Below are 13,323 nucleotides of genomic sequence, written 5' to 3'. Positions count from 1 at the left end.
GTGAGACTCTGGGTTCCATACATGGTACCATATGCACCCAAAAGTTAAATAAAAAACAAACCAAGAGGGGCTGGAGAAATAATATAGATTAGGCAATTGCCTTGCATACAGCCTATCTACATTCTATTTTCTGCAGCCCATAGTCCCCTTAGCTCACCTGGATTGATCTCTGAGTACAGAGTTAGGAGTAAGCCCAAGATCACTGGGCGTGGCCCCACAACCAAAATAATAAATAAAATATTACAATAGAACATCAATCTTATTAGCAGTTCAAGCAGTGCATCATTCATTAAATATTTGGCAATTTGAACCAAATGGTGGGTGGCTGTGGATAACTGGAATTAGTATTTTTGCAGGAAGGAGAAAATATAGAACACTAAAGTTAAATTTGAAGAACAAAATTTACAGTTAAAATTTGGGACCTCGTCAGAGGAAAGCAGCTCATATGTGATTTCCCTTCCTGGGAGAAGCTTCTGAACTTGCTTCACTCAACAATGACTATTTCTGGCTGGGAGGAACAATAGGATAAAACATGAACCAGCCAGCCTCTGTGTGGCCCCAAGAGCACATTTCAAGACCCTTTACTCTTTCCATATGCTGGTGGTGGATGTAGTATCATTTGATTTATCCTTGTTAAAATGTAAATGGCATTAATTCAGTGTCAAGGGAAGACAAAATCAAGCCCCTGTTTGAGTGAACAGATAATTTGCCTCCGTGTGTCCAGAAACTTTTGCTTGGAAGGTGTTGGAAAAAACCAAGAAAATAGGCAAGGAAGAAGAGATGTAACTTGAGAACAATTTCTTTGATAATCAACATTTTTTACATTAACCTAAATAACTGAATTTAAAAAATGGATGAATTTATAATCAAAGTAATCTTTGATGTACTATATGCAATCATTATAAATTGAAAAGCAACCTGAATTAGCCAATACATTACATTTACCTAACTTGACAAACTAATTGATTATTCTTTATACTTGATAAACTATTGATTAAAAAATTATTAATTTTGCAGGATTACTTGATTATCCTGCAAAATTGAAGAAAGATTGTACCTTAACTGGGATATGTAGTATAAGAGCAAATTACAAATTCACACTTTATTTGGGGGGTAGGTATTTATTAAAGTAAAAAAAAATCTTTCTTGGCTAGATATGAGCCGGTGGTGACGGGGCAACTGCGGCTTCATGGGATGGGGGGCAGAACCGGGACGTCCTTCTTTCCCTGCCGAGACCACAAGTTGCCCCCCACGAGCAGCTCTCTGGCACGAACATGGACCCTGAGGCACACAAACCAATCTCGGAACTATTCGGCTTTTGGCAGAAATCCCTTCAGACTTAATTAGTAAAATATCAGAAATCCAAAATCATATGGTCTTCATAACCGGCAACAGAAAACAAATTATTTCACAATGCCTTTTCAGCAGTTCTGATTGTTGGGAGGAAATTCCAGATAATAATGGTGCATCTTTTGTCAAAATAATGAATGTAATCAAAGTAGAGAGAGAGTTAAGTGGAAATCATCTGCCTCACAGGCACGGGGAGGGTTGACATGGGGGGTATATTGGGGTTTTTGGTGGTGGAAAATATGCACTGGTGAAGGGATGGGTGTTTGATCATTGTATGACCGAGACTTATACCTGAAAGCTTTGTAACTGTTCTCATAGTGATTCAACAAGTAAATTAAAAAAAATCTTTACTAACTATAATTTTATTCCCAATGACTCTGATTCTGTTATTTACAGTACAGAGTTTTAACAGATAAAATAGAAGCTATGCCCAATCAAGACATTTTAGAAATTAGAATTATTTAATTTTGACAAATAGTTGCAAAAGTTAGTGAACAAAAAGAAATATCACCAATGAAAATTCTGTCTTCTTCTCTCTGAATTAGGTACTATCTACTGTCAAGATATTGCCAAAATGAAGATTTCCTCTCCCCACCCCCCAAAAGCCTTAACTGTCAGGCAAGAACAAATTTCACAGTGTAAGAAGAAGGGAAAGATAAAAATGAAATCTGATATATTTTCCTGGAAGGTTTGGATTAAAACCTCAGTTCTCTCCCTCAGGGTCCCCAGATAATTATGTTTTCCTCAAAGTAATGCCAATCCAGAAATCTCAATTTTCAGAGAAGTTGTCAACCACTGACAAGAGGCATCAGTCTTTTTCCACAAACAAACAAAAACATTATCTTATTTGTAGTGTTCTATCTTTTGTCTATGAATGAAATTGATACATTATCTTGGAACTCAGTTGCTTATTTTACAATGCTTACTTAAAATGTTTTTCAGATACTTATATCTGAATAAGAAGAAATTTGAAAACAAGAAATTTGGCACATATCAACAAAAATGAACTATGAATCACTTCCCATTCAAACTCATGTTAATGATTCCACATTTGTGATTGATATTCCCATAGAACTAAAAACTGAAGATCTAGAATCATTATATTTGAGTGATTATTTCAGTGAGGTACTTGGAAAAATGAAGAACATTCTTGTAATGTGAAATTATTCACAGCCATACAACCATTTCCTTTAAATGTGGGATTTAATGCCAGGCTACCTTTGTGATTACTGAGCATTAATGCCTAAGTGGAAGGAGAAATGGATTTTGAGTAACCTGGTGGGATGGGTCTGCACTTAGAACTTCTTTCTCAAGAATAGGCAACATCCCTATTGACCTTCACTGTTTTTCTTGGAGGCACTTTTTTTCTCACACCAAAGAGGTTAATAGCACAGGTTAATATCAAACCCACTGTCCTTTACAACCTATGCTGGTAGGTGGCAGGAGTATTTCTTTTTTAATTTTTGGCCAAACCTCCCATACGTATAACTGTGTGCATGAGGGAGAATGTGCAGGACAAGTGAAGGCATAGCTGGGTAAGACTTTTAGGGCTACGTAATTTTCCACTTACGCTCTCCAGGCGACATCTTCGATCAGACATGCAGTAGGAACCAAAAATAACCCCAACCAAAAGTATGGGGAGCTCAGGACCATGGTTGCCTGCAAGACATATAAATGATACATGTATTAGAGATTTTTCTTTGGAAACCAGTGAGATATAGTATAACCACTATAAAACATTCCATAACACAAAAGCAACAGAAAGCGTTGCATTCAGGGGTGGTTCAGGAAGCACATCCAGGATGCTGAAGGGGTGACATCCTCTCCACAATCATTAGCTCTTAAACCTCCTTTCAGCCTTGCATATAAGGATGCTGTCCTTTCTAGGGAAGTTCTGGCATTACCAAACTATAAAGTTTGGAACCACATGATTTCACTGGACTTCTCTCATTCACTTTATTTAGCCTCAGCTCACGTTCTTTTGATGCTTATTCATAAAACCACAAGAATCTCTCTTAATCTCAGAAGAGGAACAGATTCCAGAGGAAAACATTATAGTACATGTCTTGAAGGGAGTCAAAATCAGGTAGTATCATGTTGCTACATGAATGGCCACTTCTAGGTATGCAGTTCCTTAGAAAGGGGATTTTTTCAGTGTACACATAGTTTGGTTGCTTTTTGGCTACACTTAGGGGTGCTCAGGGCTTACTCCTGGCTCTGCTCTCAATGTTGTGCCAGAGATCACACCTGTGTTAGCTGCATGCAAGACAAGTGCTCTATCTGCTGTACTATTGCTCCACCCCGCAGTGTAAACATATTTGTAGCTTAGATCTACTTAGAAAGGTCTCCTTTCTCCACTGTGTGCAATTACTGTATAATCAAACATGAAAATGGATGGAGGTTTATTCTTTAATTTCTCAATAAAGCTAAATGACTTCACCAATAAAAATACATCATGGAGTACAATCTGTATTATGCAAGGAATCTTACATAGCACAATCCTATTTGATGGTATTTCAAAGGATAACTAGGACAGTGGGGAAAGGGGGAAACTTCTCAATGAATAGAGTGTGGGCTCTGCCAAAGAAGGTGGTCAGGATTTTAACAGAGAGAGAGAGAGAGAGAGAGAGAGAGAGAGAGAGAGAGAGAGAGAAGAGAAGAGAAGGCAATACTAGATGAAAGAGTGAAAGCTGGAGAGAGCAGTGAGTAGCTCAGCCTTTGAAGAGACTTCCTTATTCCAAAGGGTCTAAATGAAAAAAAAAACACGAAGCTTTGGGACCAAGTTAGATGTCAGTGAGAAGTTGAAAAGATAACTTAGGGCAAAAACCACAATGCTTGTCTGGAAAGATGGGCCACTTGGAAAAGTTTCACCAAAGTTAAGATTTGACTAAACATTTTCCATTTTCCAAATTTCACCAAAGTTAAGAATTGACTAAACATTTTCCATTTTCCATTCATTGTATTTTCCCTCCTAAAATCTTAGCCATTTGACAGTCCTTGAAGATAGATGCTTTCCTCTAAGTCATTACAAAGAAGAATAAGAAGAGCACAGGGGCTGGGACACAACAAACCTCAGGACCCTGATAGGGACCTGGGAAACCTGAATCGACGGGAGGGGGCAGGGCAGCCCTCTTGATACTGCACAGTAACCACACCACCTTGTTAGTTCATCAACCCCCATCTGAGCATGGCTTGCCTCTCAGAGCCTGTCCTGCAGTTTCTCCCTCTGCACCCCATGTGGCCACAGTTGGTCTCTCTAGCCATATCCAAGCCCAGCTGCATCTCTCTTGCTTCCGAGTTCCTTCCCACAACCCTATTTGGGTCATCAGAATTTTAGGACAGTAATACTGGGAAGCACTGAGGCTCAGAGTGCAAGAGTGGAATTCCAATCCTATCAGTGGAGAACTTGATTCTTTTCCCAAAAAGGAGCTGCAAGAATAACTTCAGAAGCATGATAAGCAGAGCATATCTTGCCCCATCAATTACATCTCTCAGAATTCAACCTGGCAGTAGTAAGGAAATGTGTAATGAAAATTAGAACATTCACAAGAATCTCAACTATTAAAGAAATTGAGCTAGATATCCAAAAAGGGGATTTATGAAATGTACTGCAGTCCTTATACACTATATGGACTGTGGTGCAGTAATTAAAGCAACAGCACACATGCTGACATAAAGATATATTGAATTCTATTGCTAATAGAAAAAATATGGGGTTCTATAGGCAACCTCTTACAGGGGTTGTGGCACAGGGAGTGTGGAAAGGAAGCACAATTGGTCCAGCTTTTGTCTTAAACTTAAGAGATGTATCTAGATGCAGTATACCCACAAGTTAATGCATCTTATAGTACTAATGATTACACATGTGCTATAAATCAACCTATAACATAATTTTTATAATCATGTTTTGAGATTTCCTCCTCTTAAAGACAATTCCAGGAGTGGATTGAGAGCCAAGTGGGTTGCCTTACATGATGCTGACCTGAGCTGGATCCCTGACATCCCAGATGGTCCCTTAAACTCTGCCAGAAGTGATTTCTGAGCAAAGAGCCAGGAATAAGCCCTGAACACTGCAGGCAAAAACCAAAGGACAATTTTATTTATTTATTTATTTATTTATTTATTTATTTTTATTGAATCATTGTGAGATGGAAACCACAAAGCTGTTCACAATTGTGTTTCAGTCATACAATGTTCCAACACCCATCTCTCCACCAGTGTACAGGGCTGGAGCGATAGCACAGCGGGTAGGGCGTCCGTCTTACAAGCGGCCAACATGGCCGACCCGAGTTCGATTCCTGCGCCCCTCTCGGAGAGCCCGGCAAGCTACCGAGAGTATTCGATATGCCAGACACAGTAACAACAAAGTCTCCAATGGAGACGTTACTGGGCCCGCTCGAGCAAATCGACGATCAACGGGAGGGCCTTTACTTACTTTTTACTTAATGTCCCCAGTTTCCCAGTTTCCCTCCCATCATCACCCCCAATGCTCCCTCTTCCAGTCTGCTTCTATGACAAGCAACTTTTCTCTCTCTCTCTCTCTTTCTCTCTTTCTCTCTCTCTCTCTCTCTCTCTCTCTCTCTCTCTCTCTCTCTCTCTCTCTCTCTCTCTCTCTCTCTCCTTTTGTTCATTATGGTTTGCAGTACAGGTACCAAAAGGTCATTGTGTTTATTCAGGGTGTTGACCATTCTTATCGGGAGGGTATATCTGGAGAAACTTTTTTTTTTAATTGGGTGGCAGCTTTGGGGTGTGGATATGAGTGGCGGGGCTTTTGGAGGTACAGCAGGTTGGGGAGAGGTAGCCCATCCCGACCCTGAGAAAGCCTGGAGATTTCAGTCACAAAACCTGCATACCCAAATTTTCAGCAGATTAATTATCTTGGTGAGGTCTGTCCCAAGACAATGGAGTCTCGCTAGGGGCATGGTGGTGATTTTGAACTGTGGGAACAAGTAGTTGCTGGGGGCTCTCTTTGGGCCAGCACCAGGCAACCTGTCTCCCTCTGATCTAGCCTTGCATGGAGTCCAACAATAATTGCGGCTTTTGATCTCTTTCGAGATTTATTCATGGATCTCTGAAGTGAGTCAAGTAGAAGCGTTTACATGGTGGTGCCAGAGTTGTTTATGGGGGTGACTGCCAGTGCTTATATAGGAAAGTGGGGGAAGGTAGCCCATCCTGACTTGAGAAAGACTGGAAATTTCAAAACATGCATTCCTGAATTTTCAGCAGATTATATCTCGGTGAGGTTCGTCCCAAGATGATGGCATCTGCCTGGGGGCATGGTGGCGATTTGGATTGTGGGAGCAAGTGGTTGCCAGGAGCTTTGCTTGGGTGGACACCAGGAACCCCCCATCCAGTCTACCCTGGTCTGTTCAGCCTTGCGTGGGTTCAAGGTTAGCTGCGAGTTTTGATCTCTTTCGAGATTTATGGGTCTATGGAGCAAAGCCAATAAATGGGTTGTATGGCTGAGCTGGAGATGGTTTGTGCTCATGGCTCCCAAATACCTAACTCTGGCTGGTTTTTGGAAAACGTTGTCCTGAGTCATTAGAGTTTGGCCAGAGGTAAAGTGGCAATTTGGGGGTGTCAGGAGGGCTGACGGCACCATCAGGTTGCTGATGCCCTCATTCTCCGTGTTCAGGTAGACACACCAGTGGCATTGTGCCCTTTGGGACCCAGTGGCAGCAGCAGCTCACATCCAGGCAAGGACTGGGACCAAAGCAAAGGCTGCTACTGTTCATGGGTAGGCACTCTGAGTAGGCTGTAGCCACCAGTCCAAAAGAACCTTCCCAGGAGGCACATGTCCCCATCCTTGGTCTCCAGATAGTTGGCGTTTAGGGAGGCCCTCCTTATAATATGCCACAGGTGGCACTGGTGCTGCAGGCTAGTCTGAGGAAGAAATGGTGGTGGGGATACCCTGCCAGTGGAGAGCTGCAGGAGTAGGTCTCCCAAGGTGAGAACCCAGGTGCCCCTCAACCCTGGGAGATGCACATCGTGGTAGTGCCAAGTCGGACGCTCCCCCTCACTCTAAAACTTTTGCTGCCAAGGCGGCTGGCTGCCCTTAGCGCCGAGAGCTGCAGTAGCTCTGTCAGCTTGGGAGCCTACATGGGTGCTGCCACCATCTTCACAAGTCCCACTCTGGTCGGTGCTCTACCTCAGGCACCGACTTGGTTCTCCTTTTTTTTTCTTTTTGTGTCACACTCAGTGATTCACAGAGGTTACCCTTGGCTCATGCACTCAGGAATTACTCCTGGCGGTGCTTGGGGGACCATATGGGATGTTGGGGATAGAACCTGCGTCGGTCAGGTGCAAGGCAAACGCCCTACATACTGTGCTATCACTCCAGCCCCTTGGTTCCACTTTTAAAGTCATTCTTTTTGAGAGAAAATACTTAAAGGGCACTTACATTTTTTCTTGCATAACTTTCATGACCCCATCAGCCCTGTTGTTCAGAGAGCTGAGAGCCCTTGCCACTCTGCCAACTCTCTTGCCTGCCGCCGTGCCACTGCCGCCTTCTCTCTCCATATCCCAAAGGACAATTCTAGCTCTCAGAAACAATGGTGTCACCCAGACCTTGATAGAGCAATCCCTTTACATTACCATATATATCTTTATCCATCTCTATACATTTGTAAATTCAGAAAAAAGCATGAAATGAGAAGTGTGATTGCTGTCTTTAATTTTTCTCTGTGGTGATTTCCACTCCCTAGATTTTTTTCTATAGAAACCACAGATTACTTACATATAAGAGAGCTCTAACTTGGCCCTCTCTCTTTCATCTGTTTCTAAACAAATGACAGGAAGTCTTCAGATGAGCCAGCAATTGTGCAAGCCCAGCCTCCTACTTCTTGCCCCCTTGGCTATCATGATCCCCAGCTGCCGAGAGAAGTGGGGGCATCTTAGGTGTTGCTCTCCTGGATATGCTTAATATGCTGCCTGGTTTACAGAATGAGGACTGTTCAGTGTCAGCTGTGTGAACAGCTCTGGGTCACCTGCAGGGTGTATTTATCTAAGACTACAGTCTTTTAAAGTACCTTCTTACAACAATACTATACTGTCTACAGACAGAGTAGCAAGCACAGAAGGATACACTTGGAACTTCCCTGTTGGAAATGTGAAACCCTAACCCAAGTTAACAAAGGTGATATGGAGACTTGGAAATGTTGGTGGTACCTTTTTAAACAAAACTAAGTTTTTGTGTGTATTATCAGAAAAGCATCTTACCTTCTTGATTTTCATAGGATGAATAGGCCCCAAAGTCCTACAATCTTTGTTAATGTCACAGGGTTGAATCATTTAAATTGCATTAGTGTTCTTGTTCTCAACATAACAATTAATGCTTACTGTGTTGTGTTAGGTGACAAATGGCCACTTAATTACTTATCAAGTACCAATAAAGTTTTTTAAATAATTATTTTTTATTGACTCACCATGAGATAGTTACAAAGTTGTTCATGATTGGAATACAGTCGTTATTCCAATACTCATCCCTTCACATTTCCCACCACCAATGTCCCCAGTGTCCCTCCAGTCACTCTCCCCCCACCCCAGCCTGCCTCTGTGATAGGCATTTCTCTCTCTCTCTCTCTCTCTCTCTCTCTCTCTCTCTCCTCTTTCTTTCTGGGAATTATACTTCGCAATACAGGTTCTGAAATGTTATAATGTATATCCCTTTAAGCACTCAGTTCTTGTCCAGAGTGATCATTATCAACTATCATTGTCATAGGATCCCTTCACTATCCTAACTGTCCTCCCCTCGCTCTTCTACTTCTGGCAAGCTTCCATCTGTGGGCCAGTCCTCCTGGCCCTTATTTATACTGTTCATAGGCATTAGTCTCATATCAAATGTAGAATTTTCTGATGTGCTAACAGTCCCTTTGGGGAAAATGCATCCCTCCCTTACCCCATCTTTAGATAGCAGTGATTATTAACCATTTGGGTGCTAAATGCATTACAACTCACTATAACAAACTGGATAGAAAGTGAGGTTAGGGTAGATCAAATCTTGTGCTAAATTAGCACCCAAACAGGTGGGCACCCAGATAGGACAGATGACTTGGCTGATTGTGCTGAGCTGTGTGGCAATCCACCCCATTCTCCTGTTAAATTCTTGAGCAGAGCACTGTCTAGGGATGTCTCTGAAAATTGTAGGTCTGGGGAGTAAGCATTCACTCGTTTGAGCATGCTACCAATTACACATATACTTCCCAGGACCACTATCAGCAAACAGGTGACAGATGAGAAAAGGGTTCAGAAGAACACTGTGAGAACCCATACTAGGTATGGACAGTTTGTGTTTCCTGGTGAGGGGGCGAAGGTGAGCCCATGGAATAAAGACCAATAAAGCAAATGCTCATCTACAAGAGGGAAGATAGGATTTCTTTGCCAGTCTTGTGCACCAGGCCTTTAAATTATGCATTCATTAAGCCTGCAGGGTCCCCATTTAACAGAAGAGAAGTTAAGACTGTAAACCCCCAGGATCTAAGGCCAGAGTAGGGTTTCCAGAATTCAGATTGATGCTGATTGAAAGTCTACTCTCCCCCCTTGAGTATGAGGAATGAGCAGAGTGAAAGAAAACTGGGAGACTTTGAAAAATTACAACAAATCAACTAATCAACAAAACACCACAAGAAGCAGGCTCCAAATCCTATGTGCCAGAAACAGTAGCACCAAAAGAAAACCAAACCAAATTATCACTCTGCCTTGGAAAAATACCTGTGCCTGCAGTCCTTCCTCTACTTGCTTCTTGTCACCCCTTCTTCATTCCCCTAAAACTGCTTTTCATTCAGCTTTCGTTTTGTTGGTGAGGTTCGCCTCTCTAAAAATGTGCCTTTCCATGAATGCATGTATGAAAAGCGAAATATTCTCCCCATATGGAGATTCCTCGGGGTGCTTGGTGTGTGGCGGTCCATTTAGGAGTTATGTCTCTAAAGTCTTGGTTGAAAGGCATGTGACAGTGGAGGAAGGAGGCAGACACTCAATTGGTGGGTGTGGTGCTGGAATGTTGTATGCATGAAACTCGTTCAATAACAGAACTGTAAATCGCGGTGCTTCCAATAAAATTTAAAAGGGGGGCAAGGGTGTGACACATGTGTACATCCACCCTCTGCAGAGCAGCAACTGCTCAGCAATCACAGAACAGACTGCACACACGGGTGCTAATTTATAGCAGCAGGAAATGCCACAGACAGATACAACTTTCGTGAAAACCACTTGCCACAGGAGGAAAGAAGCAAATTCCAGGCAGATATCAAGTTCTCTGGTTATCATCATTCCAGTTCACTCTGCCCTGCACAAAATGTCTTAGACCCTCATAACAATTGTAAGCTCAGGTTTTCTGAAAAGGGGGACGGCATCTCAGTTCACTGCCTTGGAACATCTTCTCAGGATTATTCTGCCAACAACTTATGCCAGGAATCTGGTGTGAAAGCAAATGCAGTTTTAGACAAATTCCAAGTGACAACTAAATTTTATCTCTGATAACTCACAAAGTAAGTAGTGCCTTGTGTGCCCAATCCTGGTAAGCACATGCCAGCCCAGTGGCATATTTGTTCCACCTGGGCACAAGGGATTTGAACTTCAAGTCTATGCCAGCATATATCACTAACAGGTCACTTAAGAATGTGGCTTATGAACGGCTCCGGGCACTCTCCTCATTCGAACAGGTACTGCCAGTGCCCAGGGCAAGGGACTCTTTCTGGGCATGCGCAGCTAGCCTGATTCCCTAGAACAGCCGGTTTTCCCCCTGGATCTGTGCGGGACAGGGAACTGAGGCCCATCTCACGGAAACAAAGCTGAACGGCTCCTGGCACTCTCCTCATTTGAACAGGTACTGCCCGGTGCCCAGTGCCAGGGGCTCTTTCCAGAGCCGCAGCCGCATTAGCGGCCACGAATTATTCTTCCACTACATATCCCATAGGAACCATAAGTTACCCTCTTAGATGGAACCTTCCCTAGGTTAGCTCAAACACTAGAAACACAGTAGCCAATAACTCATTAAGCCTATCTCAACTCACTATGCATATCAAGCAGAATATAACAGTGAACGTGAAGGACTAAACCACACTGGTCACAATGGTAAAGCAATGCAAAAGCCCACCAAACTTTCTTATTGAAGAGGCTAGTCCAGAAGACACCAACAGTACTGCAGTGTTAGACAACCTCTCTGACAAGGAATTCAGAAGGGAGCAACTTAGGATGCTTAGGAAACTAAAAGAAACAATGAAAAGCAATGCCAATAAAAAACAAGAGGATTTGAAGGCAGAAATGAGGAAAATGCAAATGGAAATGTCAGACCTGAAAAACCTGGTAGGTGAATTGAAAAACTCAGTGGAAGGAATCAGCAGCAGAGTAACAGCTGCTGATAACAGAATCAGTAAGCTTGAAGATGAAGTTCAGAGACTCTCCAGAAAAGAGCAGAAAATGGAAAAGAGACTCACGATTCGGGAACAGATGGCAAGAGAAGATCGTGATGAAGCCAAGAGGGGTAACATAAGAATTACTGGCGTCCCAGAGGGACAGGAAGAAAACCTTGATGAAGAAGAAACTGTCAAAGACATCATTGCTATGTTTCCAGAGCTGAAGAAAACTTGTGACCACATTCAGGAGGCCCAAAAGGTACCAGCTAGTAGAAATCCGAATAAAAATACCCCAAGACACATCCTGATCAAAATGACCAAAACCTTAGATAGAGACAAAATTCTGAAAGCAGCAAGATCGAAGAAAGAAATCTCTTACAAAGGAGCATCCTTAAAATTCACAGCTGATTTTTCTGATGAAACCCTCATAGCCTGAAATTAAAAGACACAGAGTGGCAGGGTGGATTAGAAAATTGAACCCAACATTCTGCTGCCTACAAGAAACACATCTCATAGTCAAAGCAAACACAGACTCAGAGTCAAAGGCTGGAAAACAATCCTACAGGCAAACAGCTCCCATAAAAAAGCTGGGGTAGCCATCCTAATATCAGACCACATCGATTTTAGAGTGAAGAAGGTCACAAGAGACAGTGAAGGCCATTTCTTACTGATCAAAGGTTCTGTACAACAGGAAGAACTTACAACACTAAATGTATACGTACCTAATGAGGGACCAGCAAAGTACTTAAAACAACGACTCACAGATTTGGAGAAAGACAACAATAGCAACACAATACTAGTGAGAGACTTCAACACCGCTTTATCACCTCTTGATAGATCAACCAGACTCAAGCTAAATAAGGACATACTTCATCTTAGGGAAACAATGGAAGAAAGGGACTTAGTAGATATATACAGGACACTTCTTCCTCAAAAAGCTGAATACACATTCTTCTCAAGCGTAGATGGAACATTCTCCAAGATAGACCACATACTGCACCACAAAACATATCTCCATAAAATTAAGAAGATAGAGATTGTATCAACAATCTTCTCAGACCATAATGCGCTGAAATTAGAAGTAAATCACACACAAAAGCAGAAAACTAAATCAAACACCTGGAAATTAAACAGTGCACTACTGCAAAACGAGTGGCTTAGAAAGGAAATTGAAGAGAAAATCAAAAGATTCCTAGAAATGAATGAAAATGAGGACACGAGTTACCAAAACTTATGGGACACAGCAAAAGCTGTGTTAAGAGGAAAGTTTATAGCTCTACAAGCATTCCTCAGGAAGGAGGAGCGAGCACACATAAATAACCTAACCTCACAGCTTAAGAGCTTGGAGAAGGACCAACAAAAGGAGCACAACCCGAACAGGAGGAAGGAAATAATAAAACTCAGAGTAGAGATTAATGAGATGGAAACCCAAAAAACAATCCGAAAGATCAATGAAACCAAGAGCTGGTTCTTCAAGAAAATTAACAAGATCGATAAGCCTCTAGCAAAACTCACAAAGAAAGGGAGAGAGAAAACCCTAATAAACCAAATCAGAAATGAAAAGGGGGTCATTACAACAGAAACTACGGAAATTCAAAGGATCCTCAAGGAGTACTTTGAG

The 13,323-nt window shown here is 42.1% G+C and overlaps 1 protein-coding gene across 2 annotated transcripts in view; it reads right to left on the bottom strand.

Moving 5' to 3' along the window:
* LOC130017871 (phospholipid-transporting ATPase IB-like) overlaps positions 1-13,323 on the bottom strand; it is a 688,232-nt gene that overhangs the window by 69,043 nt on the left and 605,866 nt on the right. For both annotated transcript variants that reach the window (XM_056108642.1, XM_056108649.1), the window contains exon 34: positions 2,921-3,009. In XM_056108642.1, coding sequence (XP_055964617.1) covers positions 2,921-3,009 — 89 coding nt within the window. The remainder of the gene's footprint in view (positions 1-2,920; positions 3,010-13,323) is intronic.

This window comes from Sorex fumeus, unplaced genomic scaffold (assembly GCF_029834395.1).
Source record: "Sorex fumeus unplaced genomic scaffold, SorFum_2.1 ptg000008l, whole genome shotgun sequence".
NCBI classification, from domain to species: domain Eukaryota; kingdom Metazoa; phylum Chordata; class Mammalia; order Eulipotyphla; family Soricidae; genus Sorex; species Sorex fumeus.
The sequence above is the reverse complement of the archived record's forward strand: the minus strand, read 5'-3'. Positions and strand labels throughout refer to the sequence as shown.